The sequence below is a fragment of the Carlito syrichta genome, unplaced genomic scaffold (genome assembly GCF_000164805.1).
Source record: "Carlito syrichta isolate Samal-C Ts95f unplaced genomic scaffold, Tarsius_syrichta-2.0.1 Scaffold288909, whole genome shotgun sequence".
In the NCBI taxonomy this organism is placed as follows: domain Eukaryota; kingdom Metazoa; phylum Chordata; class Mammalia; order Primates; family Tarsiidae; genus Carlito; species Carlito syrichta.
The window spans coordinates 152,286-177,009 of record NW_007233005.1 but is presented as its reverse complement, the minus strand read 5'-3'; the positions used below and the strand labels follow the sequence as shown (position 1 = coordinate 177,009).

The 24,724-nt window shown below is 39.9% G+C and overlaps 1 protein-coding gene across 2 annotated transcripts in view; it reads left to right on the top strand.

Moving 5' to 3' along the window:
* The window catches only part of LOC103256077 (F-box/WD repeat-containing protein 10-like), a 46,564-nt gene extending 22,697 nt beyond the window's left edge, over positions 1-23,867 (top strand). The window contains exons 9-14 of one of the 2 annotated variants that reach the window (XM_008053957.2): positions 5,382-5,530; positions 6,574-6,716; positions 15,291-15,449; positions 17,517-17,774; positions 19,467-19,525; positions 22,993-23,867. In XM_008053957.2, coding sequence (XP_008052148.1) covers positions 5,382-5,530; positions 6,574-6,716; positions 15,291-15,449; positions 17,517-17,774; positions 19,467-19,525; positions 22,993-23,816 — 1,592 coding nt within the window. In that variant the 3' untranslated portion in view covers positions 23,817-23,867. The remainder of the gene's footprint in view (positions 1-5,381; positions 5,531-6,573; positions 6,717-15,290; positions 15,450-17,516; positions 17,775-19,466; positions 19,526-22,992) is intronic. The other variant, XM_008053958.2, reaches the window with a different exon arrangement.
* The last annotated feature ends 857 nt before the right edge of the window (positions 23,868-24,724 follow it).

Here is a 24,724-nt window from a genome sequence, read left to right as displayed (position 1 = left end):
CAAAAGGGACTTTGCAGATGTAATTAAGGACTTTATTTTATTAAAAAAATTTTTTTTGAGTGGGAGTCTCACCTTGTCACCCAGTTTACAGTGCAGTGGCACATTCACAACCACCGCAACCTCAATCTGCTGGGTTCAGGCTTCCTTCCACCTCAGCCTTGTGAGTTGCTGGGACTACAGGCATGTACCACCATGCCTGGACAATTTTTTTATTTATTGTAGAGATGAGGACCCACCAAGTTGCCCAGGCTGATCTCAAACCTCTGGGCTCAGGCAATTTTCTTGCCTCTGCTTCCCAAAGTGCTGGGATTACAAGCATGAGTCACTATGCCCAGCCAAGATAAGGACTTTAAAATGGGGAGATTGTCCTGAATTATTGGAGTGGGTCCAATATTATCACATAAGGTATTATAGAAGCATTATTGACTGTGATCAAAGGGAGATGTGACCATGGAAGAATGGTCAGAGAGAGGCAATGTTCCTGGCTTTGAAGGTGGAAGAAGTGGCCACAAGCCAATGAATGTGGGTGGCCTCTCAAAACCCACATAGAAGGACAAGGAAATGGATCCTTTCAGAATCTCCACAAAGGAACACATCCCTGCAGACACCTTGATTTTAACCTTGTGACGTCATATCAGACTTCTGTAAGATAGCAAATCAGCTACTAGGCTTATGGTCACTTGTTACAGAAGCCATAGAAAACTAATATATTGAATACAAGATTCCTGAGGACAGACAGATAAAAATTTCCAGGAGGCAGATCTGGAGCTCCAGATATATGAATTTGGTAGTTTTTAATTGTAATGAACAGTGGAAGCCCCAGTTGTGAGTGAGATTCCCCCAGAAAAACAGGAGGAAAGAGCAAAAAGAGAAGAGAAATAAGGAACCTCGAGAACCACAGCATGTTAGGGGCAGGCGGAAGAAAAATTGATGGGAAAGGGACAGTGAAGTGGTGTTACTTATGCAAACATGCAGACTTACTTAGGAAATCTCGCTCCACCTCCTCACCCTCCTCCACCTGATCCAAATACATCATTGTCATGATTGCTTTGAGGAGTACAGCAGAAAGGGTGAAAACTGCCCAGGTGAGGATCTGAGGAAAGAAGGGCAGTCAAGCCCTCCGAGCTGGCTGGGAGAGTCTCATGGGCCCCCAGTGGGCTGGGACTAGAGAGAGGGGAGTGAGGCCCTTCTCTCAGGGGCACCAAAAAAACCCTCGGTGCTCAGGATCAGGATACATTTTTCTTTCTTTCTTTCTTTCTTTCTTTCTTTCTTTCTTTCTTTCTTTCTTTCTTTCTTTCTTTCTTTCTTTCTTTCTTTCTTTCTTTCTTTCTCTCTCTCTCTCTCTCTCTCTCTCTCTCTCTCTCTCTCTCTCTCTCTTTCTCTTTTTTTAAGTTGGAGTCTCACTCTGTTGCCCAGGCTGGAGTGCAGTGGCACCCTCCTGGTCACCGCAGCCTTGACCTGCTGGGTTCTGGCGATCCTTCTGGTTCAGTCTTCCAAGGAGCCAGAACTACAGTCATATGCTAATTTTTTTTTTTTAATTGTAGATACAAGATCTCGCCAATTTGCCCGGGCTGGTCTCGAACCCATGGGCTCAGGCAATCCACTGGGATTACAGGCTGAGCCACTGAGCCTGCCCAAGATACATTTTTCAATGCAATACTTTAAAAGGCAAAATTAATGCACAAAATTAATGATGAACAAAATTTCAAAATCTCTCACTTCACCTTAATAATAACTCAGCCTGCCTGGCTTACCAAAATGGAATGAACAAAGAGACTATTAGAGACCTGAAAAGCAACCCCCCACTTTTTTTAAAATTATTTTTTTATTTTAAAGATGTGAGGTGGCCGGGCACAGTGGCTCACACCTGTAATCCCAGCACTTTGGGAGGTGGAGGGGAGAGGATTGCCTGAGTCCAGGGTTCGAGACCAGCCTGGGCAACTTGGTGATACCTTGTCTCTGCAAACTTGGTGATACCTTGCCTCTGCAATAAATCAAGAAAAATGAGCCAGGTGTGGTGGTGCACATCTGTAGTTCCAGCTACTTGGAAGAACGAGATGGAAGGATCACCTGAGCCCAGCAGATCGAGGCTGCGGTGGCTATGAGTGTGCCACTGCACTCCAGCCTGAGCGACAGAGTGAGACTCCGACTCAGAAAAAATGTGGGGCACAATTCAGGATTAGGTATATAAATGATATACCTAATATATATATGTGTGTGTATATATATATGTGTGTGTGTGTGTACCCTTGTTGATGAGGTATGCTCCCCCTTCCTCCCTGGCAGTTTCCTACTACTGCCAATTCCTTTCTTATATATTATGATAATTGTTCAAGATTCGCTTATATAAGAGTGAGAACGTGGTACTCAGTTCTTTGTTTTTGTGATAGATCACTCAGTATTATAGACTCTAAGTCCGTCCAAGTTGCAAGATCAAAAGCCTGGTATTGGTATAAGAACAAGTATGTAGACCAATGGAACAGGATAGAGATTCTGGAAGTAAAACCTCAATTTCTCAACCAACTCATCTTCGACAAAGCCTCCACCAATAACCACTGAGGACAGGAGAACCTCTTCAGTAAATGGTGCTGGGAAAACTGGAGGACCACAAGCAGAAGATTAAAACAAGACCCCTACCTATCACCATATACAAAATCAACTCTAAATGGATCAAAGACCTAAATGTAAAAACCTCAAACTATAAGAACCTTAGAAAATGCAGGAGACATCCTTATGGAAATTGGAACTAGCAACCAATTCCTGATCAAAACCCCAAATGCCCATGCCATAAGAGATAAGAAAGACAAGTGGGACCTCATTAAACTGAGCCTTCTGCAAAGCCAAAGAAACCATCAAGAGAGTGGGGAGACAGCCCACAGAATGGGAAAAATATTTGCCAACTGTATATCTAACAAAGGCCTAACATCCAGGATCTACAAGGAACTCACATGTGCCAAAAAGAAAAAAAACAAACAGCCCTATTACAAAGTAAGCAAAAGATATGAATAGACACTTCTTAAAAGAAGACATACAAGCAGCCAACAGGTATGTGAAAAAATGCTCAGTCTCACTAGTTATCAAAGAACTGCAGATAAATACCTCACTAAGATACTACCTAACTCCAATCAGAGTGGCCATCATCAATAACTCAAAAAACAATAGATGCTGGAGAGGATGCAGGGAAAAGGGAACACTTCTACACTGCTGGTGTTAGTGTAAGCTAGTACAATCTCTGTGGAAAACAGTTTGGCAATTCCTAAAATATCTAAAAATCGACCTTCTGTATGACCCTGCCATCCCTCTTCTGGGAATATACCCGGAGGGACTCAAGTCACTCCATGAAAAAGATAACCTGCACACACATGTTTATTGCAGCATTGTTCACAATAGCAAGAACATGGAACCAACTGTGCTGCCCATTGAAAAAGGACTGGATAAAAACAATGTGGTACATATACATGATGGAATACTATGCAGCCATGTAGAAGGACAAAATTAATCCTCCACTTTTAAAATTATTTAAGTCAGGGAAATTTAGCAATGAATCATTTTTTTTTTGAGTCAAAGTCTCACTCTGTTGCCCAGGCTAGAGTGCAGTGGCATGCTCATGGCCACCTCAGCCTCGACCTGCTGGGCTCAGGCAATCCTTCTACCTCAGCCTTCCAAGTAGCTGGGACTACAGGCATGTGCCACTACGCCTGGCTAATTTTTTGATTTATTGTAGAGATGTAGTCTTGCCAACTTGCCCAGGCTGGTCTCGAGCCTGTAGGCTCAGGCAGTCCTCTCACCTCGGCCTTCCAAAGTGCTGGGATTATAGGCATGAGCCACTGTGCCTGATCACCAGTGAATCTTTTAATTCATCTTTCACTTTTCCCATTGGTAATTTAATAAATGGGCCAAGATTTGTTGTTCTGGGAAAGGGCTATATATACAAAGCAGCCCCCAAATACTGAAGGAGTTAGGAAACCATAGAGGCAGACAAATTCAGTTTGCCCACAAGGGGTGATTTATTAGGAAACTAATGAACAGAAGTGTGATCTTGGGCAGCCACAAGACAGGTAAATCTCTGCACTAAAACCCCCGCCTCAACTCAGGGATTACATCTGGGAAAAAGTAAAAGTGCTTGGGAAGGAATGTGTAGGTGACTGTGAGCATCACAGCCTATAATATATGCAACAACATCAAGGATCATTTTGGAGAAAAGGTGAAACTTACGGTAAACAGGTGTTTTCTACATAAATAGGAATACATCAACTAGAAAGCTTGAAGGCATTCCCAGAATCAGGATTAGTCAGGAATATTGTGGTTGTTAGCATTTAAAATAGAGTTACTCTTGTCTCTGCATATATACATAAAAAAATAAGTGAATAAAAGCATACTTACATATGGTTAACCTAGCATAAATGGTTAAGAGCAGGCCTCTGGATCCAGAATCCTGGGTTCAAATCTTGACTCTACAACTACCCACCTGTGTGACCTTAGCGGGTAACTGAACCTTCCTATGCCTCAGTTTCCTCATCTGTGTAGTGGGACTAATAATAATACCTGTCTTCTGAAGATGAGTTAATACATGTCAAGCACATTGAATGGCTTCTGGCTCATTGTTAGTGCCTTGTAAGTATCAGCTACAGTTATTATTTTGTCTTAGGTCACCTGTTCCATTGCTTGAGGAAGAGGATGCTTTGGGGGTTGATAAAGCAGACTTTAATGTTTGTATTCCAAATTCATGGTGCCTACTTTCAACTTCTAACTTTTAGCTGTGTTCTCTCATCCACCCATTTATTCTCATCTCCTATAGTATGACAGGAGTTGCTCTAACACAGTCTATGTAGAAGCAGCAGTAAACTCACCTCTAGCCATGACCATTCTTCCATAAAATTCAAACTTTGGATTCAGAAATATTTTATAATGTAAGTGAGGGTAGATAACTTTCTTTGCTTTTGGGGATAGAAGGTATGGATCAGGAAGACAGCATCTGGGAGGAATGGTGACACTAAACAGATGCCACGATTTTCATGACATCTATTCAATAGCAAGCATGTTTCAGGCTTGGGGAACAGGCTTATTGGAGATGATCTGTCTAGCATTTGGACCCCCAGGTTAAGTTCCAGGGTCAGCACCAAGGTCTTGGGTACTGTCAGCTCTCCCAAGGCCTGTGGTCTGGAAGATCTATGTTGTAGGTATGTGGAGCTGTTGGTGATCCTGCTCTGCAGTACAGCCAGGCCATGTGAGGGCCTTCTAGGATCTGATTTGATAGGTTTGGCTGGTCTTTGTTTTCTGTAAAGGGGAGCAGAACCTGATTCTAACCGTCCCCCTTTCTCCTCTCCCTCCCCTTCCCTCTCTGCTTGTCTCTTTTCCTTTTTTTTCCTTCTCCTCTTCAGTATGGGATTTAGATACAGGGAAGTGCCTGAAGACGTTTAAACACAAAGATCCCATCTTGGCCACCAGGATGAGCAACACCTACATCGTGAGCAGCTGTGAACGAGGGGTAGTCAAAGTGTGGCACATTGCCACGGCCCAGTTGGTAAAGGTGAGATGGCTGTGGGCTGAATGGCCTCAGGGGCACTGGTGGTGACCAATTGAAGGAGATGGATGGGCTTCCCCCACGTAGCTCCACAGGTCATCCTAAAGCAATTGAGTTATGGTTTTCAACAGGGATGGTCCTGAAGCTCTAAAGGGGTAGGCTCCAAAGTGGGCATTCTGAATCAGTGGAGGGTACGGGCTTCACCGCCTGCATTGCAACCTACGTTGTAGTAGGGTTGATGGAGGAAAGCTGCATTCTGACTCAGCACGAGATATGGGCCCCGAGGATTTTAACAGAAGTGGAAGCGAAGTACATTTTTCTCTTCCAGAGTATTCTACCCTGACTCTGACATGGGGTGAGAGGATGAACAAAGCATTTTTCCCCTCTAAGGAAAAAACACTGGTAGATGAACTAACAATTCTCTCCCCCCACTTACTCTCTAATGAAGAGAGAACACTGCTTGCCTTGAAATTGAATGAATGTTCACAAAACATCGTCTTGCTGGATTTGAACTCCTGGCTTTAGTGGGTGGTGTTGATGGATCATTACGCCAGGAACACTTGATCACAGTAGAAAGGGGCTGGCTGGCTTGGCTTGTGGATTTTTCTCCACCAATCTCATCACTGTGGTCAAACTAGCAATTGTAGGCACAGGGATGGCCCATGTGCACACTGGATCCTGGTAAGGAGCTGGGATGGAACATCTTAGCTTCACCCTTCCTTCAGTGGAGAACAGTGATTTATGGTCCTTTCTTGTGCTGTGTGGAGATGGTATCTGCCCCAGCCATAGACCCACCAGGAACAAGGCCCTTCCCTGATCACATTCTACCTTAACCTAGGAGACAGCACTAGAGAGAGGGAGGCATGGAGTCTGTTGGCCTTCTTAGAGCAAAAGCAAGGCCAGCTCATGTGGCTACCAAGTGAACAGCTGTCAGAGTTTGGTGGGGTGTGACTTTGAGATTCATCTGAAGAAGCCTCCAGCTTTGGTTCTTGAGGAAGTCACAGTCCGAGTTGAAGAGGGGCTGAAAATAGTGGCATCTTTACTTGCAGATTCTCAGTGGCCACGAGGGAGCCGTGAAGTGCCTGTTCTTTGACCAGTGGCATCTCCTCTCAGGAAGTACTGATGGCCTAGTCATGGCCTGGAGCATGGTGGGAAAGTATGAGCGCTGCCTGATGGCCTTCAAGCATCCCAAGTAGGTACCTGTGAAGAAGCCTGGAATGACGAACCTGGTGTTCCTCCTTTTCCTGTCATATCCTAGACTGCGATCTTTGGCAGGTCCTTCTGCTCCCTGCTGACCTCTTGTCCCCTCTGCATTTCATCCCCTTCTGCTTCCCTCCTCTTCCACCTAGTACCCATTTCCCCCCACCATCTTCTCTGTCTGGCCATTCCCTCTCCCATACTGCTATGTTTCACTTAAGAAATAATACTAGAGGTGGATTTTGAGAAGTTATTAAAATTGTTTATTTATGCCACACATGATACATTTATTTTGGTTACCTACCAGTCATATGAATACCAGCAGAACAATCCCAAATAATTCCTTAAAATTCTTGGAACTGGTCTTTATCTCAGGAAGCTTGTATTCATAGACACTTAAAATGATCTGAGTGCCAAAAGTTTAAACTTTTAAATAGCCAAGGGCTTAAAAACACGAGCATATACTTACAGGTCTGTGAGCTAGATTCTATACCAGAATAGCAAATGGATTTCATTTTACATTTCAATTCATGTTTTGTGGTGGTAGTTGCTTGGAGCCAATTAGTAAGTATCCTGGGATTATATCTGGGATTGTTTGGAAAGGGTATTGTGGTCAATTAATGATTCTGCCATCGTCATGAGTTTTATAAGCTGCTCTATGCCACTTTTACGCTACATGAATAATACCTCTTCCCCTGAGTGCATTATAGAAATTTCCAGGAACCTAAATGTTATCTTAATTGACTAAAAGAGTGAGTTTTCCAGGGGATCTATTAAAGGGTACTTATTTTTAGTAAACTATAGCCCTAGATTTCCTTAGACTCTCATATGAATGGGTTTTGTGGGAGATGTAAGGGTGTATATGTGTTATGTTCTCTGTCTGCATTATTCTCCACCAATCTCATCACTGTGGTCAAACTAGCATACCGGTAATGGCCTGTGTTCAGTGAGTTATCCATCCCTTAGATAATTATCAGTAAGCTTTAGCACAGCATCTAGAGTCTCAAGCCTTGACCTTAAGGAGGGAGTCGAAAGTCGAAATTGTCAACTAAACATGGTAACTATATGTTTGTTTTTTTTTTTTGAGTTGGAGTCTCAATCTGTCACCCAGGCTAGAGTGTAGTGGCATGCTGATGGCCACCACAGCGTTGACCTGCTGGGCTCAGGTGATCCTTCTGCCTCAGACTTCCAAGTAACTAGAACTATAGGCATGTGCCACCACACCCAGCTAATTTTTTTGAATTGTTGTGTAGATGAGGTCTTGCCAAGTTGCCCAGTCTGGTCTCGAACCTGTGGGCTCAGGCAATCCTCTCACCTTGGCCTCCCAAAGTGCTGGGATAATAGATGTGAGTTACTGCAACCGGCCATACTATATGTTTTTAAAATTCAGTAGGATTTAGTTAGTTATTGAAAAATAATTTGTTTCCAGCACTCTCTGGCAATTTGGTCATCATTCTATCACTATGTGAGTCTCTCACTCTACCTCTGTTATGAGACTTATCAGACAACTCCCACTCCCATTGAATAATACCCCCCAACATCCCATAATATTGGTTCTTGATGTCTTACATAGTAACAGTAAAACCACAGACATCTGGAAGACATGATCAATGTTCTTGTTTGTAGGCTCCCTTTTCCCCTACTTGTCTGTAGTAGTGTTGTGTATATGTAAGTGCTCAATAAATATGTCTAACTGATTGGTAATGAGGACTAATTTGACAGATTGCTTTTCTGGATAGTTCTACTGATTGGACCGATATGCATAGTTTGAATATGGCATAGGTAAGAAGACAGATATAGGTACTGTCTGTCCTTTGGTGGAAGAAAGGCTGGAGTGGGATCTCCATTACATTTTCTTGATTCAACGTATTTTCAGCCAAAATTAAGATTTTGAAAATAGTGTAGAAAATGGATATGAGAGAGGCAATTTGAGGATGTAAAATAGGATTGACAATGATGATCTTTAGAAAAACTTCTATACTATGTAGTGTCTTTTTTAAAACAAACTTGATCCGGGCTCGGTGGCTCAGCCTGTAATCCCGCGCCTTTGGGAGGCTGAGGTGTGTGGATTGCCTGAGCCCACGGGTTCGAGACCCGCCTGGGAAAATTGGTGAGACCTCATCTCTACAATAAATCAAAAAATCAGCCGGGCGTGGTGGTGCTTTCCTGTAATTCCGGCTGCTCGGAAGGCTGAGGCGGAAGGATCGCTGGAGCCCAGCAGGTGGAGGCTGCGGTGGCCGGGAGCGGCCACTGCCCTACAGTCTGGGTGACAGAGTGAGACTCCAACTCAAAAAAAATAAAAATAAAAAAATAAAAACAAACTTGTTCTTCAAAATCCTTTCCATAGTTCATATTGCAATTAGGTTTTCTTTGTGTTTTTAAATTGGGATATGATTCACATAAAATTCGCCATTTAGTGTACAATTCAATGGTTTTTTAAAAAAGTACATTCATAATGTTGTACAACTATCACCATTACCTAATTACAGAACATTCTCATCAGTCAGTAGAAATGTTGCCTATTTCATTTCTGACATTAATAATTTCAGTCTTCTTTCCTATTTTCTTAGTCTAAAGATTGTTTAGAACCAGTTTTTGGTTTCATTGATTTTCTGTATTTTTTAATCCTCTATTTCATTAATTTCTTCTATACTATTATTACTTCTTTTCTTCTGCTTGACTTGGCTTAATCTTTTTCTAGTTTCTTAAGGTGAAAGCTTAGGTTATTGATTGGAGAAATGTATGCATCTACAGCTATAAATTTCCCTCATAAATTTTGATATTTTATGTTTTCATTTTAATTCATCTCAAAGTAGTTTATAATTTTCTTTCTGGTTTCCTTTCTGACCCAGTGATTATTTAAGAGCACGTTGTTTAATTTCTGCTTATTTATGAATTTTCTTAACTTCCTTCATTATTCATTTCTAATTTAATTCCATTGTAGTTGAAAGCCTACTTTGTATGATTTCACTCATTCAAAATTTGAGACTTATTTTGTAGTTTAAGATATGGTTTATTCTTGAGAATGTTCCGTATATACTTGAGATGAAAGTTATTTGGTAGAGTGTTTTGTATATGTCTGTTAGACCTAGATTGTTTATGATGCTATTCATGTCTTCTGTTTCCTTACTGATCTATCTAGTTCTTATATCCATTGTTTAAAGTGTGATATTAAAGTCTTTGTCTATGATTGTTAAGTCATGTTTCTCCCTTTAATTCTATCAGTTTTTGTATAATATATTTTGGAGTCCTATTTTTAGATGCACATGCATTTATAATTGTTATATTTTCTTGATACAGTCACTATTCTATCATTATATAATGTATTTTGGGTTTCTTTTAACAATTTGTTTAAAAGTCTACTTTCATATTAGTGTAATCATTCCAGCTCTCCTTTGGTACGGAATATCTTTTTCCATTCTTTGACTTTCAACCATTTGTGTCTTTGAGTCTAAAGTGAGTTTCTTGGTGACAGCATATAGTTAGATCATGTTGTATTTATCTTTTCTTTCAATCTCTGCCTTTTTTTTGAGCTGGAGTCTCACTCTGTCGCCCAGGCTGGAGTGCAGTGGCACACTCACTACCATCCCAGTGTTGACCTGCTGGGCTCTGGAGATCCTTCCACCTCAGCCTTCCAAGTAGCCAGGACTACAGATGAGCGCTATCATGCCCAGCTAATTTTTTTCAATCTCTGCCTTTTAATTGGAGAGTTGAATCCATTTAGAGTTATTGTAAAAAGGACTTCTGACATTTTATTTGTTTTCTATAATCTTATGTGTTTTTTGTCTCTTAATTTTTTCCATTATTGCCTTCTTTTGTGTTACATGGATATTTTTTAGTGTGTATTTGAAATTCCCTTGCATTTCTCTTTGCTATAATTTGAATGTGTCTTCCAAAAAGCATGCGTTGGAAACTTAATCCTCAACAGAGGTGGAGCCTAATGGGAGTTATTATATCATGAGGGCTTTGCATTAATAATGTTATCACAGAAGTGGTTTTGTTATTGTGGGAATGGGTTCCTTATAAAAAAGTGAGTTTGGCTCCCTCTTGCCCTTCTGCCATATTGTGATGCAGCAAAAGGCCCTTCCCAGATGCCAACCCCTTGGTCTTTGACTTTTCAGACTCTAGAACCATGAGCCAATAAATTTGTATTTGTTATAAACTACTCAGTCTGTTGTATTTTGCTACAGCATCACAAAATGGACTAAGACAATTTTACTATATATTTTTGAGCTATTTTATTAGTGATTATCCTGGAGATTACAATTCACATCTTAATTTGTAACAATTTAGTTCCTACTAAAATACCAACTTAATTTCAGTAGCATATTAAAATATTTTTATACAGCCCCTCTCCTCTACAATGCTGTTATTGTCACAAATAAAAATTTTTATACCATGTGTGACCATCATTACAGATTTATAATTATTATTTTATAAAGTTGTCTTTTTCTATCTATTAAATAAGATAGAAAAAAGAAATTATGAGCAAAAAATACATTTGTACTGTCTTTTATATTTACCTAGGTAGTTACCTTTCCTGGTGCTCTTTATTTCTTCAGGTTGATTTGAATTACTGTCTAGAGTCCTTTCATTTTAGCCTGAAGGACTCCATTTGGTATTTCTTGTAAGGTAGGTCTGCTAGTGAGGAACTCTCAGTTTTTGTTTACTGGGAAATGGTTTAATTTCTCCTTCATTTTTGAAAGATGATTTTTGCTGGATATCAAATTTTTGTTCATTTTTCCCCCTTTGAATATGTCATTCCCTTAGTTTCTAGTTTTCATGGCTTCTGACAATAAATTACCCATTAATTTTATTGAGGATCCTTTTTGCATGAGAAACTGCTTCTGTCTCTATGATGAATCGAGGTGTAGGTCTCTTTGAATTTATCCTAGTTAGAATTGTTTGAGCTTCTTAGATATATAGATTAACGTTTTTCATTATATATGGGAAGTTTCCAGTCATTATTTCTTCAAATATTCTTTCTGCCCCATTTCTCTCCTCTCTTTCTGGGACTCCTGTTATGTATATGTTGATGATGTCATGCAGGTTTCTGAGGATCTATTCATTTTTCTTTTTTTTCTTCCTGTTCCACACACTGTATAATTTCAATTGACCTCTTTTCAAGTGTTTTGCTTCTTCTGCCTGCTTAAATCTGCCATTGAGCAGTGGCTAAAACATTTACCTTCAATAAGTTATTTCAGTTATTGTAGTTTTCACCTCCAGAATTTCTACTTGGATTATTTTGTAATTTCTAACTCTTTATTGATATCCTCTATTTAGTGAGACACTGCTCTCATACTTTCCTTTAGTTTTTTAAGGCATGATTTCCCTTATCTATTTGAACATATTTAAAACTGATAATTTAAAGTCTTTGTCTAGAAAGGTTTTTTTCAGAAATAGTTTCTACTGATTACTTTTTTCTCCCATATGGGTCATACTTTCTAGTATCTTTGTATGCTTTGTAATTTTTTGTTAAAAACTGAACATTTTTAATATTTTAATGTGAAAACTCTGTAAATCAAATCTTCCCTGTCCCCAAGGTTTGTTTTTGTTGCAGTTTTTTTTAAAAAAATTGTTTAGAAACTTTCTAATGAATTTTATAAAGTCTGTACTCTTTGTCTTCTTCCGCCACTAGAGTCACTGTTCTATTAGTTTGGTGGTGAGCAAATGCCTGGAGAGATATTTATTTGAATATCTAGAACCAAAATTTCTCCCATTCCTTGTCAAGGGGTTCTGTGTGCCTGTTGCTGGAAGACTTCCACACTCAGTCAGGTAATCTACGAACTGAGACTAATTGTCTTAGTCTTCACTTCCTGCTTGTATGGATGTCAAGTTTTAGCCAGGGGTGAGAGAGAGCTTTGGGCTTTCTCAGGTCTTTCTTAAGCATGTGTATATCCCTGGACCTGTGTGTGATCATCTAGATTCCCAGGAATATATTTGAGCTTTTGAAAACCTGTATGGGTATTTCATTCCCCAGTGTTTTCACGGAGGTTTTCTGGTTAGTATATTGTTTGCTCTACTGAATATCTATTGTTATAGGTAGCAGTGGCTAAAACATTTGCCTGTAAATGTTTTCCACAAATGCACCTCCAGGTAGCAGCTTCAACACTGGGTGAGTTTCAAGTCAGGCAAAATGAGGACAAGTCATTTGAGCCAGTCTTCCAGGAAGCTTTCAGACAGGTGAAATAATGAAGTCATTCTGTTTCTTTCAGAACCAGGAATGTGGACTTATTTTCATGATTATCATTAAGCTGGGGAGTGAGGACTATGACAAGAGCAAGTCAATATGCCACAAAGCCCACTCTTCTTACTGACACTAAGCCATTTTTCTTGTCTAAGTGCTCCCTGGGTTGTTGCAAGTCCTTGGTTATTTTCCGGAGTTCTGAGAAGTTGATTCTGACAGTTTTTCCTATTTTTTTCATTGCTTTTATGGAAGGGCAAAATTTTGGAGTTCCTTATTCTACCATTTTCACTGACATCACTCTCTGCAGTGTCTTTGCTGAAGAAGGAACAAAGGAGGAGAGACATTATTTATTTATTAGGGCAGAGATAAAACCTGAAAGAAGACTGGGCTATTCTAATATCATAATAACCACTATTTTGTTAGATACCAGGCTAAGTTTTTAAAATACCTTAATTAATTTAATCCTGAGAGCAATCTTGTAAGAAATCACTATCCCCATTTCACAGAAAACTAAATGTTGAGAGGTTATATTCTTTTTTTTTTGAGTTGGAGTCTCACTCCATTGCCTAGACTGGAGTGCAGTGGCACATTCACGGCCACCCCAATGCCGACCTACTGAACTCCAGCAATCCTTCCGCCTCAGCCTTCCATGTAGCCAGAACTATAGGAGCGCGCTACCACATCCGGCTAATTTTTGACTTATTGTAGAGACGAGGTCTCACCAATTTCCCTGGGCTGACCTCAAACCCGTGGGCTCAGGCAATCCACTCACCTCGGCCTCCCAAAGTGCTGGGATTATAGGCTGAGCCACCAAGAGAGGTTATATTCTTAAGGTATTTTGTGATCCCAGATTTTTTGAGTCCAAAGCCTGTGCTTTTAATAACTAGGCTACAATAGTATAGTCTGAAATATCAAATGTCACAGGAACCTGCAAGAAGTGTAAGTCCAACTTAGCAAGATCAAAGGAGATACACAAAGGGACAAAACCTTCTACCACAGGGCATTTTTCCCAGGCTCAATTACCTGATAGGCAGATGAAGATGTGCTAAGGGCCCCAAGGAAGTTACTATATTTTCATTTAATTAGTAAAAATTAAAACTTTATTGGACTTTTAAAATGCTTATTACACAGCTTAGTTTTATCTATCTATCTATCTATCTATCTATCTATCTATCTATCTCATAAGGAGGGCTCAAGTCACATTGGCTTCCTTGTGATGAATTGAATGTGCTGAGCATGTTCCTGCCTTTTAAGGTCTTTGTTGTTTCTGCTTTGCTAGTGATTAGGGCTTAAAAAGTTTTCATCTGGTCCTGGGATTGGATCAAGTTTGAGGCCAAATGGTATGGAGTGGATGCCTTTCTTTTAATACACTGTAGCAATGACCATACTCTGAAAATATGAGCAGTCACTTTAAAAAATGTACACATTGAGGACTTACTAAGGGTTAGGTGCTGTGCTAGGTGATGAGCATACAATGATGAATAAGACATGAGTTGTGGCAAAGAGAATCAGACAGTATATCTGAAGTTTGTGTACATGTGTTATTGGGGGGGTGGGGTGGAAGGGAGAAGATGTGAGGAGATTGAGATAATGAACTAGGCCATGGTTGGATTTGGATGGGTAGAGATGGCAGGGACCAATGGACTTGCTTTATGCATAGAATCTAACAAATTGGTGACATAAAATTCAACTTTTCAGTGTCATTAATAGCAATTGGGTAAATATACTTCTTGCAATTGAATACTCCTCATATCTTGGGTCCAGTTGGAACCCAGTGGTTACAGAAAGGATTTTGTTGAGGAAACTATCTAAGTCTTCTCCTAGTCCCTTTTTCTAGTGATCATCACAAAATATACTCCAAATCTCATCCCTGGGTATAAATTTCCTTAAGGATGTTTCACTGAAAGAAAGAAAGTCACTAGTTTAAGACCAAAAAGAAACTGCTCAAATATAAGGTTTTGCTTTATATAATCATTTCCCTTCTTTTTCTCTTTTTATATAATAATACTATTTTAACAGGAACAAAAGAATTAAATATTCAGCATGAGTTTTGTATAAACAAATAGCTAGGAATCAAATTACGAAAGAAAAACACGGTCATCTATATATCAGATTTAAAAAAACAAATCTGTAATGGTCTTTTTGTTTTGCTGCCTTGTGGCATGGTAACGTAATTTCAGGAAAAAAATAACTGCAGAATGAGAAGAGGTATGCCTTGAAAGTTAATGGTTTACATTCAGAATTATAAAATGATGGCACACATTACTTCAAGGTCAGTTATGGTCGCTGCCTCTCAACCACACACAAAATACTCCAAACTACAAACAAACCCAAGCAGTTTACGAGAAGATGGGTAATGCCTCTTGCTCTGTTCGCTTCCAGGGAAGTGCTTCATGTGTCCCTCCTTTTCCTCCGGGTCATCAGTGCCTGTGCAGATGGCAAGATCCGCATTTACAATTTTCTTAATGGGAACTGTCTGAAAGTGATAAATGCCAGTGGCGGAGGTGATGCTGTGTTGTCTTTCTTTATTCAGGGCAACAGGTGAGTGGTAGGTGTGGAGGTCAGAACTGTGTGAATAATTCTGTTTGGATGATTTTTTTTTTCCTCCTCTGGAGGCCCTGTTTTTGCTGTCAGGAGGAGAGAATGGGCAGTGCTTCCCTCCAATTTCGGCTGAAGTAGTACTAATTATACTAGTGGAGTCTTGTGGGGCATTAAACAAAGCAATCAGGAAGTAATCACAGTTCATTTTGTTCTGGGTACTTGGGGAAGTCATGCAATGGGTACAATATAGCTCTTCTGTAAGGACCACAGTTCTGCCAGTGTTCAGTCCCTGCTTGCTCTTTGATCATGCAGTCAGCTGCCTGAGAGCTCTATCAGCTGTCTCTGATGCCCCACTTCTCATGCAAAGAGACTTATAGGGGGGTGGGGGATGACAGCAGCAGGGGGTCCAGTGCAGGACAGCTGAGCAGAGTTGAAGAAACTGGTACCATGACTGAACTAATTGTATACAGCATTGTACTTGAATGTGAATAGGTTCTATGTGTGAAAATAACATAGAAGTAACTTATAAATTCAACCCCAAGTTCACTTATCACTTAATCTCCCTGAACTATATTGCCTTCTTTTAATAAAACTGAATGAATACTATTTGCCATCTTAAAGGGGACAGGCTGGTAATAAACCTCTAAAAATAGACACTTTTCAGTCATGAAATAGTAAGCGATAAAAAAAAAAAAAAATCAGTTCCAAATTTTTCTTATTCACAACATCCAAAGAGAGATGATTTCTTTTTGGTTTGAGTAAAAATAAGTCTGAAATATCGCAGCATTGTTCACAATAGCAAGAACCTGGAAACAACCATGCTGCCCATCAAAAGAGGACTGGATTAAAAAAATGTGGTACATATACACGATGGAATACTACGCAGCCATAAAAAAGAACAAAATCATGAATTTTGCAGCAACCCTGGATGGAACTAGAGTCTATAATACTGAGTGACCTCACACAGAAACAAAGATCAGAATATCACATGTTCTCACTCATATAATGGACCTTGAACATCCAATGTAATACTATAACAAAATGACTGACGGTACTGGGAAACTATGGGGGGGAGGGGGAGGGGATTAACAGTAGCAAATATCTGTCTGGGGCTGGGAAAACACCTCTTATCAACAGGGTGTCTGAATGAAACGTAATTGTACACCTAACCCTTAACTGTACCCCACAAAACTATAATAAAAATACTGATTAATTATTAAAAAAAAAAAAAAAAAAAAAAAATAAGTCTGAAAGAGATTTCTTTTGGGAATGATTCTCCAAATTCCATTCCAGTGTTTCCAGCCCAAACAAGTTAGTTTTCTAGAGAGTTTAAGCTAACAGTTAAGGTCTTAATATTGCAGCCTTTTGGGGGCAGAAAGGACCCTACCCATAGTATTTCCGTTTCTTGTTTATAGATAATAGGCGATCCATACCCAGAGAAGGGAAAGCAACTTGCTTGGTATAAATGACAGAAACCAGTGGGTTGGGGAGACAGTGCTGGGGAGATTGGGGAGGGCAAGTTCCAAAGCTCTTCTTTGTCTAGGGCACTCAAAGTAGTCCTGGAGTAACAGTGTGAAGGAGTGTGGGGTCTTTGTGTGAGGAGGAGGTCTCCCCATTCCAGAGTTTTCTTCATTCCTATTACAGCAATAGAAACATTGGGTTTGGAAGCTATGTTTTAAAAAAAAAAGAGTGAATTTGATGACATCTATGTGCAGAGTACCTAAGTTCTGGGTATCCTAAATACTTGTCACTCACTCCAGGAAGAGGAATCCAGCTACAAGTATTTTAACTTGAGAAGTGAAGCAATTAGAACATAGGTGTCCCATTCACTTTTTTTCTTTTTCTTTTTTCTTTTTTTTTTAAAGAGAAGAGCTACAGAACTAACGACCTCTACATCATGCTCGATACTTTTCACCACTCCTGACCCTCCAGTCCCCTACACTGACCTGTTTGGTCATTTACCTAGGCACTGCTCCCATGGCAGAAGGATTGGATAGGACAGTAATTGTAATGCATCTTTTCATGGCCTCTATGCTCCTTTTTTGGGCAATCTTGTTTTGGTTCCAGGATGGTGGTCAACACAGAGAGCAGTATTCTCATGTTCCAGTTTCAACCCGTAAAGTGGCAGTATGCCCTGGAAAGAGGTAAACAAAAGAAGAATAAAGAGAAAGATGAGGAAAAGGAAGAAAGCCTAGTGGAAATTTCTTCCAAGTGTAGCACTCGGGTTTACAGCCTGAGAGACTCTGTATCCAGTAAACAAACTGCGACCCAGGAGTTACTACCAAGCAAACCTCATGTTCTCCTGAAGGCAACCAAGTTATCTTCAGGTAAAGGAGTGAAATCCCAGCAAGTTCAGGAATAATCCATGGAGTGGGGAAGGGGGAAGTAGGACTGATTTCTTTCTGGGATATTTTGACTAATGGTTCTCTGAGGATGTAAAGCTTAACCCTTCAGGAAAGTGAGAGCCATTCTCTTTGATCCAAGCAAAGGATTTGTTAGCCAGTTAAAAGGAATCTCCTGAAATTTCAAAGACTAGATCTTCAAACCTTATTTAGAATCTTTGTACAGTAGATAAGACTAACTTTTAATAAGCAACCAATATCCCCCACCCCTAAAATTCAAACATGTATTGCATACCTATTTTTTAGGGCAGGGACAAGAAGTTACTATGAGTAGAAAATGTTCTGTGCAGAATGTATTATCTTTAGACTTCTAAGAGATAATGTGTGTTACTGGAAAATCTTAGGTATACAAAAAGTGTGTGTGTGTGTGTGTGTGTGTAGGTGGGGGTGTGGGCATGGCTAATGCCATTTATAAGACATCCAAAGAATAAATTATGTGTGGGCTAGGATAGCAAGACTACTTCCTTCTACCTGCCCTATATTTGGCATATGAAATTAGATCCACAGATCTACAGAGAACACCAGTAAATCACCCCCAAGCATATGACACTGCAAATAGTCAGTTATCTCTTGAGAAGAAGAAACCAAGCATTTTAGATAATGCTTAAAGCTTGATTATCAGTAGGAAAAGTAGGTCGGAAAAGAGGCAGGATGTGATCTAGATCTTAGACTTGTCAATCTACAAGAATCAAAAGACTCAGGATCCAGTTAAAAGAGTTTATCTGAGCACACAGAGTGAGGATGGCACCTGGGGAACACATAGACACCAAAGAATGGTAATCAGTGCTTGTGGTATGGAGAAAATTGAAGATGGTTTATGTAGACAAAAGCAGAAGAACTGAACAGAAATACATTTTCCGTACAAAGGCTAATAGTAGATACAGGATTTGATTGGCTACTATTGATTACACCCTAGGGGGGCTGTTTAACATTCTGTTGTAAAGAGGTAAAAATCACAGTGGTCTCTGTCTCCAGTGTCATTTAGTCTAGGTTTGAATAAAGAATAGGATGTTTAGTTAATGTACAACATCTCAACACAAAGGTCTGGAAACAATTGTTACGCACCAGAGAAGAAAAACAGCCATGTTACATGACTCAGTTTTCAGGGCTTAAATTTCCTCCTTGGCATAATAAACTTGGAGGGTCCTAAAGTTTTCTTTTCTTTTCAGAGACTCCAGGTGACTATCTGGTTCCATTTGACAATAAATAATTCAGTACTGGATACAAAAAATACAGTTAGATAGAAAGAATAAGTTCCAGTCTTTGACTGTACAATAGGGTGACTATAGTTAACAATCATGTATTAATCTACTTCAAAATATCTAGAAGATATGAAATGTTCCCTACACAAAAAAATAGTATATGTTTGAGATTAAGGATATCCTAATTACACTGATCTGATCATTACACATTGTATATATGCATCAACATATCACATGTACCCCATAAATGTGTACAATTATTATGAATCCATAGAAAACCAATACAGTGATATTTTGGATGAAAATCTGTCCAATTGTTGGCCCTCATTATTGATTGTGTTATTATTATGTCCCCATTATTCAGACCTACTTAAAGTAAATAATGACCACAGTTTCTTCCTCAATGTCAATTTGGCAATTTTAACAGAGACACCTCAAAGTCAAGAAAAGCCAAAACGACCTCGAAGAGATGGCAAGAAGAGAGTTTATCCTGTTCATAAGGAAGCACATGGCACAGATGGTGGGCAAGAGAATTTGGAAGCAAAATCCATGGCAAGAGATGAGATGAACGGTGATGGTACTTTATTCTCAATTAGTGACAAGATCTCCCCCTCTCTCTCCCTCTCCTCTTCCTCTGCCTCTCCCTTAGTTTAGTTTAGCTTAGTTTTCCAGCAGGCCAATACCTTTGCTTACTTGGAGAATTCAGAATCAATACAATGCCTGGCTTCTTCAAAGAGTAACTGGGTTTCCTTAATTGTCCCCTTACTAACTTGAGGCCATAGAGGAAGAATCTTTCTAAGGTCTGAGTTTCCAGTTTTTGGCTCACAGCTTTTCTCCGTTCCTTGCCAGTCAGCTTTCTCACTGCTCGAACTGTTATGTCATCAATCCGATTAATGGGCCTAGCAGAAGAGGGAAGAGGCAGCTGGGGCTGGTTTTAGGGGATTTGATGAGGGAGGAGAGGGATTTGGAGGTGGGTGCTATGGATGTGAGAAAAGGAAGAGAGAAATGGGGACTGGTCTTTTAAGAAGTGTTGCTGGACATCATGACTGGGATGTCCCTTTGTTGTTTTAGAAGAACATTGGTAAAGATTTAAAATGTCTTCCAAATATTTTTGGCAAGTGTAATATAATAGTGTTTCTTTGAAACAAACTCCATGCAGAGACTGGTTTCAAGGAGAGGGCAAAGCAATTAAGTTTTGTAAGAGCTATACTAACAATGGGCATCCATGTAAAGTCCTAGGAGTGAAATTATTGAGCCAAAGGATAAGTACATTTAAAAACTAGAAGGATATTGGCGTAGTTGTCCTTAAAAATGCTCAATTTACACTCCCACTAAACAGTGCATGAAAGCCCCAATGCACCTATGCCAACTCTGAATGTTATATATCACTTTGTAGTTGTTTATACATAAGTAAAAATTTGCATTTTTAAATATTAATGGTTTGATCATTAACAAACTAAATCCAGGACCTTCCTTAGGTATGAAATTGAAGGTTCTCAGGCATCAGTGACTTGGACTTGGGGCCTAAGGGGATAGGCAAATTCTCCTGAATTATGGGCTTGCTGCAGAGCATTGACAGTCAGGGGGAATCTATCAGGTGACAGGGATTTTCCAGGACGTTTTCTTCGAATGACTGATCAGTTCTCTAGTGAGGAGGCTGACTGGCAGGGAACAGAGGGAAGCTGTGAGCCAAACCAGTGGGCAATGGCTAAGTAGACAATGAAAAATCTATAGTATGTTATATTACATATCCTAATGAGAAGCCATATATAGTAACTTGGAAAGAAACCCAATATATTGTCATGTGAAAAAAGACTAATTTGTGAACAGTAAACTCATCACAATTCCTTTTTTATAAGAGAAGAAACATTATGTGTTTTCTGGGTTTAGAAGGAGAATAGGAAAGATTTTGACTTCTTTTTTTTTTTTTTTTTTTTTAGTTGTAGTTTCACTCTGTCACCCAGACTGGAGTGCAGTGGCACGCTCTTGGCCACCACAGCCTCAACCTGCTGGTCTCCAACAAGCTTTCTGCCTCAGCCTTCCAAGTAGCCAGAACTACAGGTGCGCGCTACCACGCCTGGCTAGTTTTTTATTTATTGTAGAGACAAGGTCTTGCCAAGTTGCCTGGGCTGGTCTCAAACCCGAAGGCTCAGGCAATCCACTCGCCTCGGCCTCCCAAAGTGCTGGGATTACAGACTGAGCCACTGAGCCTGGCCGATTTTGACATCTTAATTTCACTCAGTTTTATATGTCCTAAAAAATATTGTTTAATTAAGAAAGTAAAGGTCAGGGAAAAATTTGAAGTTTCATTCTGTCCTAGTGTGTTCACACACAGACATCTTGGGATAAAACCTGTCTGGTCAAGAAAAATTATATGCTTAAACTACTGTTGCATTTTATTTGCTTATGTAGCTTGGGGTATAGATTTTACTTGCTGGGTCAGATTAGGCAAATAACTTGTACTTCTCATGACTCAGTTATTCCTTTTGTAAAATGAAGATAATGCTTTTGGTGTTTCTGTGAGAATTAAAAAGTCCAAATGGGAGTGGCATAATAGATTTACTCATCTGTGAAGACATCTTTGTTAACTTAATGGTCTTAGACACCTTGGAGGTCTTGACCATAAAACAATATGGCAGAAGGAGTCTCTTATTCTGGTGCCACTACTATTGTTCAAAAACATTTTTGGAACTCCTCTTTAAGGATGAAAGTATTTTAACATGTTGTAATATTTTGCCTTACCCAGGGGCAGCATATTCTTTGAAGACAGTTTTGAGTTTGGAAAACATCCAAGATTATTTGTAGTCAAACTTGATTAATAAGGTGGAGATCAAACTCTGCAATACAATTATTGTTGAAAAATATAGTATGTTATTACAAATTTGTAAGGCCTGCTTTCTATGTATCATAAATGAGATGGAAGCTCATTCCCACAGGGAAATTTAAAACATATGTGATGCATTGGAATCATACATATTGCCTTCAAAATATGTACATATGTAGAAGCTAATACACACTTTATGCAATACTAGCATATTCATTAAAACTTGTTTTATTAAATCATTTCTAGTATCATCATTTCTGATACCACTGGGGACATTTACCCACATGATGGCATGCCTGTTGGGCAACAAAGACTTCAGTGTGAACTGCTTGAACTTTCATGCATATGTACTTAATATATAGAGGGTTAGAATTGCTTGAACTTTCATGCATATGTACTTAATATGCAGAGGGTGCCAAAAAAATGTATACTTGCTTTAAGAAAGGAAAAAGCTGTGTTAAAATTGTAGTATTCAATAAGATGAACATGTCACATTTGACATCTGCAATTACAAGAGGTGCTCTTAGTGGTTACCATCAGTGTTCAGAGGCTTCTGATTATGGTGAATAAGGCTTAAAATGTGTATGCAATTTTTGACATCCCGGTATTTCAAGAAAGTCAGGTGTGATGGCTTGTTCCTTTAATCTCAGCTACTTGGGAGGCTGAGGTGGGAGCATCACTTGAGGCTAGGAGTTCAAGGCCAGCCTGGGCAACATAGTGAGACCCTGGTCCTAAAAAAAAAAAAAAAAAAAAATCTGGCTGGTTGCGGTGGCTCACGCCTATAATCCCAGCACTTTGGGAGGTCGAGATGGGAGGATTGCCTGAGTCCATGGGTTTGAGACCAGTCTGGGCAACTTGGTGAGACTTCATCTCTACAATAAATGAAAAACTCAGCTGGGCATGGTGGCTTATGCTTGTAGTTCCAACTACTTGGAAGGCTGAAGCAGAAGGATCACCTGACCCCAGCAGGTTGAGGCTGTGATGGCTGTGAGCGTGCCACTGCACTCCAGCCTGGGCAATAGAGTGAGACTCCTACAAAAAAAAAAAAAAAAAATTAAAAACATTTTTTTTCATGGAATGCTGATTTGTTTTTGTTTTCTTTTATTGAAAAAAAACAGATGATGTGAAGAAAGTACAAAAAGGAGGACAACTGGAAACTCCTGGAGAATTGGTCAGTTGTCAAAAGAAAGAGTCCTGGAAGATCCCTATGTCACCTGATCGATTCCTCCTGACTGTCAATGCTCTGCAGCAAGCCCATAATTCAGGGGAATTTGCCTATCCCCATAGACCCCAAAGCCAAGTCATTGATGCCTGGGGACCTTCAATTTCATACCCAAGAAAGGTCCTGAATTTCAAAGGAAAACCGGTCCAACCTGCAGTCAATCGGTTGAGATTCAGCCATCCTCCCATAGACGTGAAACAAACTAATATTCCCCTTGAAATCCAGAAACTGCAGCCCAACTTGAAGAACTCTTTGCACAGTCTCAGAGTCCAGTCCACCATACCCCAGCCCATGATTATCTGCTCCAGGCTCTCTCGCAGCTTAAAAGGTGAAGACCAAGTGACCAATTCAATTGAGGGGACAGTGTGCAGTATGGGTTCCCTGACCAGTATGCAGGTCATTAAACCAAACCGAATGCTAGCTCCACAAGTGTGCACTGCCATCCTGTCCCCCAAGAAAGAACGGCTTCACTTCTACACGGCCCTCGATCCCCTTAGAATGAACACGGAGTTCATGCTGTTAACAGTGAAGGAAGAGAAAGAATGTGGGGAAGCCAAGATGGAGGCATATCTGGCTAGGGAATCCACTGGAGTGGCTGATCCAGCAAAAGCCAGAAAAGCTGCATGGATCAGGAAGATCAAAGGCCTTCCTATTGATAAGTTCATGAAACAAGGGAAAACAGCGGCTCCTGAACTTGGACAAAGTGTGTTTATCTAAACCAGCCTTGGGAAATTGCAATATCTCACAATAAACAGAAAGCCAAGAGGATGCTGGTGTTTGGCCACTTTTTTTTTTAACTTTTTCCCCACTGGTAATCAACACGGGAATTCCTAATGATCTTCCTATGAGCCAAAAAAATGATATCATCAAAGTAAGAAAATAGGAGGAGGCTGGGAGAGATTGGCATCTGTATTCTCAGTGAAAACCATTCATCAAGACTTAGGAAAGCCCAGTTTCTTTGATGGGGGATGGAGGGGGTGATCATTGGAGATTAGACACCACTTACCAATTTAGTGCTATTACTTCTTCCAGTGAATGAAGTAATGGGATTCTATCAGGGCAATGCACTGGACTTTTCTGGTATTTTTGCATAGAAGCCTGATGAATTTCACTGAGTTTAGATAAGAATCTAAGAAGAAAAGTCCTCGAAGGGGTTGAACTATTGCATTTGGGAACATTTTGTGCACTTCTCTCAGGGCTAACACAAATGGAAGAGAATTAGCATATTTATTCTATCTACAAAGAGGGTCACTAATAACAAAAGTGTTGAGGTTTCTACTTAAACCTTTGGAAGATAATGTCAGGGACCAGGCAGGTAATTTAGAAGAGTGCAGCCCACCACTGGGGCTATGGCCCACTGGAGAGCTCAAGCCCCATACAAAAGGATAGTGCACTAATAAGTGGCTCAGGAAGGCCAGATTTTTTGCATTTTTAAGAAAAGCCAGAACTTCAGATTTTTCTGTGAAATGCCCTAGATTTTACAGGGTGATAATGAATTAAAATAGAATGCATAACAAAAACAACAAAAAACTCCACAAAACCCCACAACACTGGGTAGGCCACTGAAAACATGCCACGAGCAGGCAGGTTGCACTGGCCCCCTGAAATCACAGCATCAGATTTTC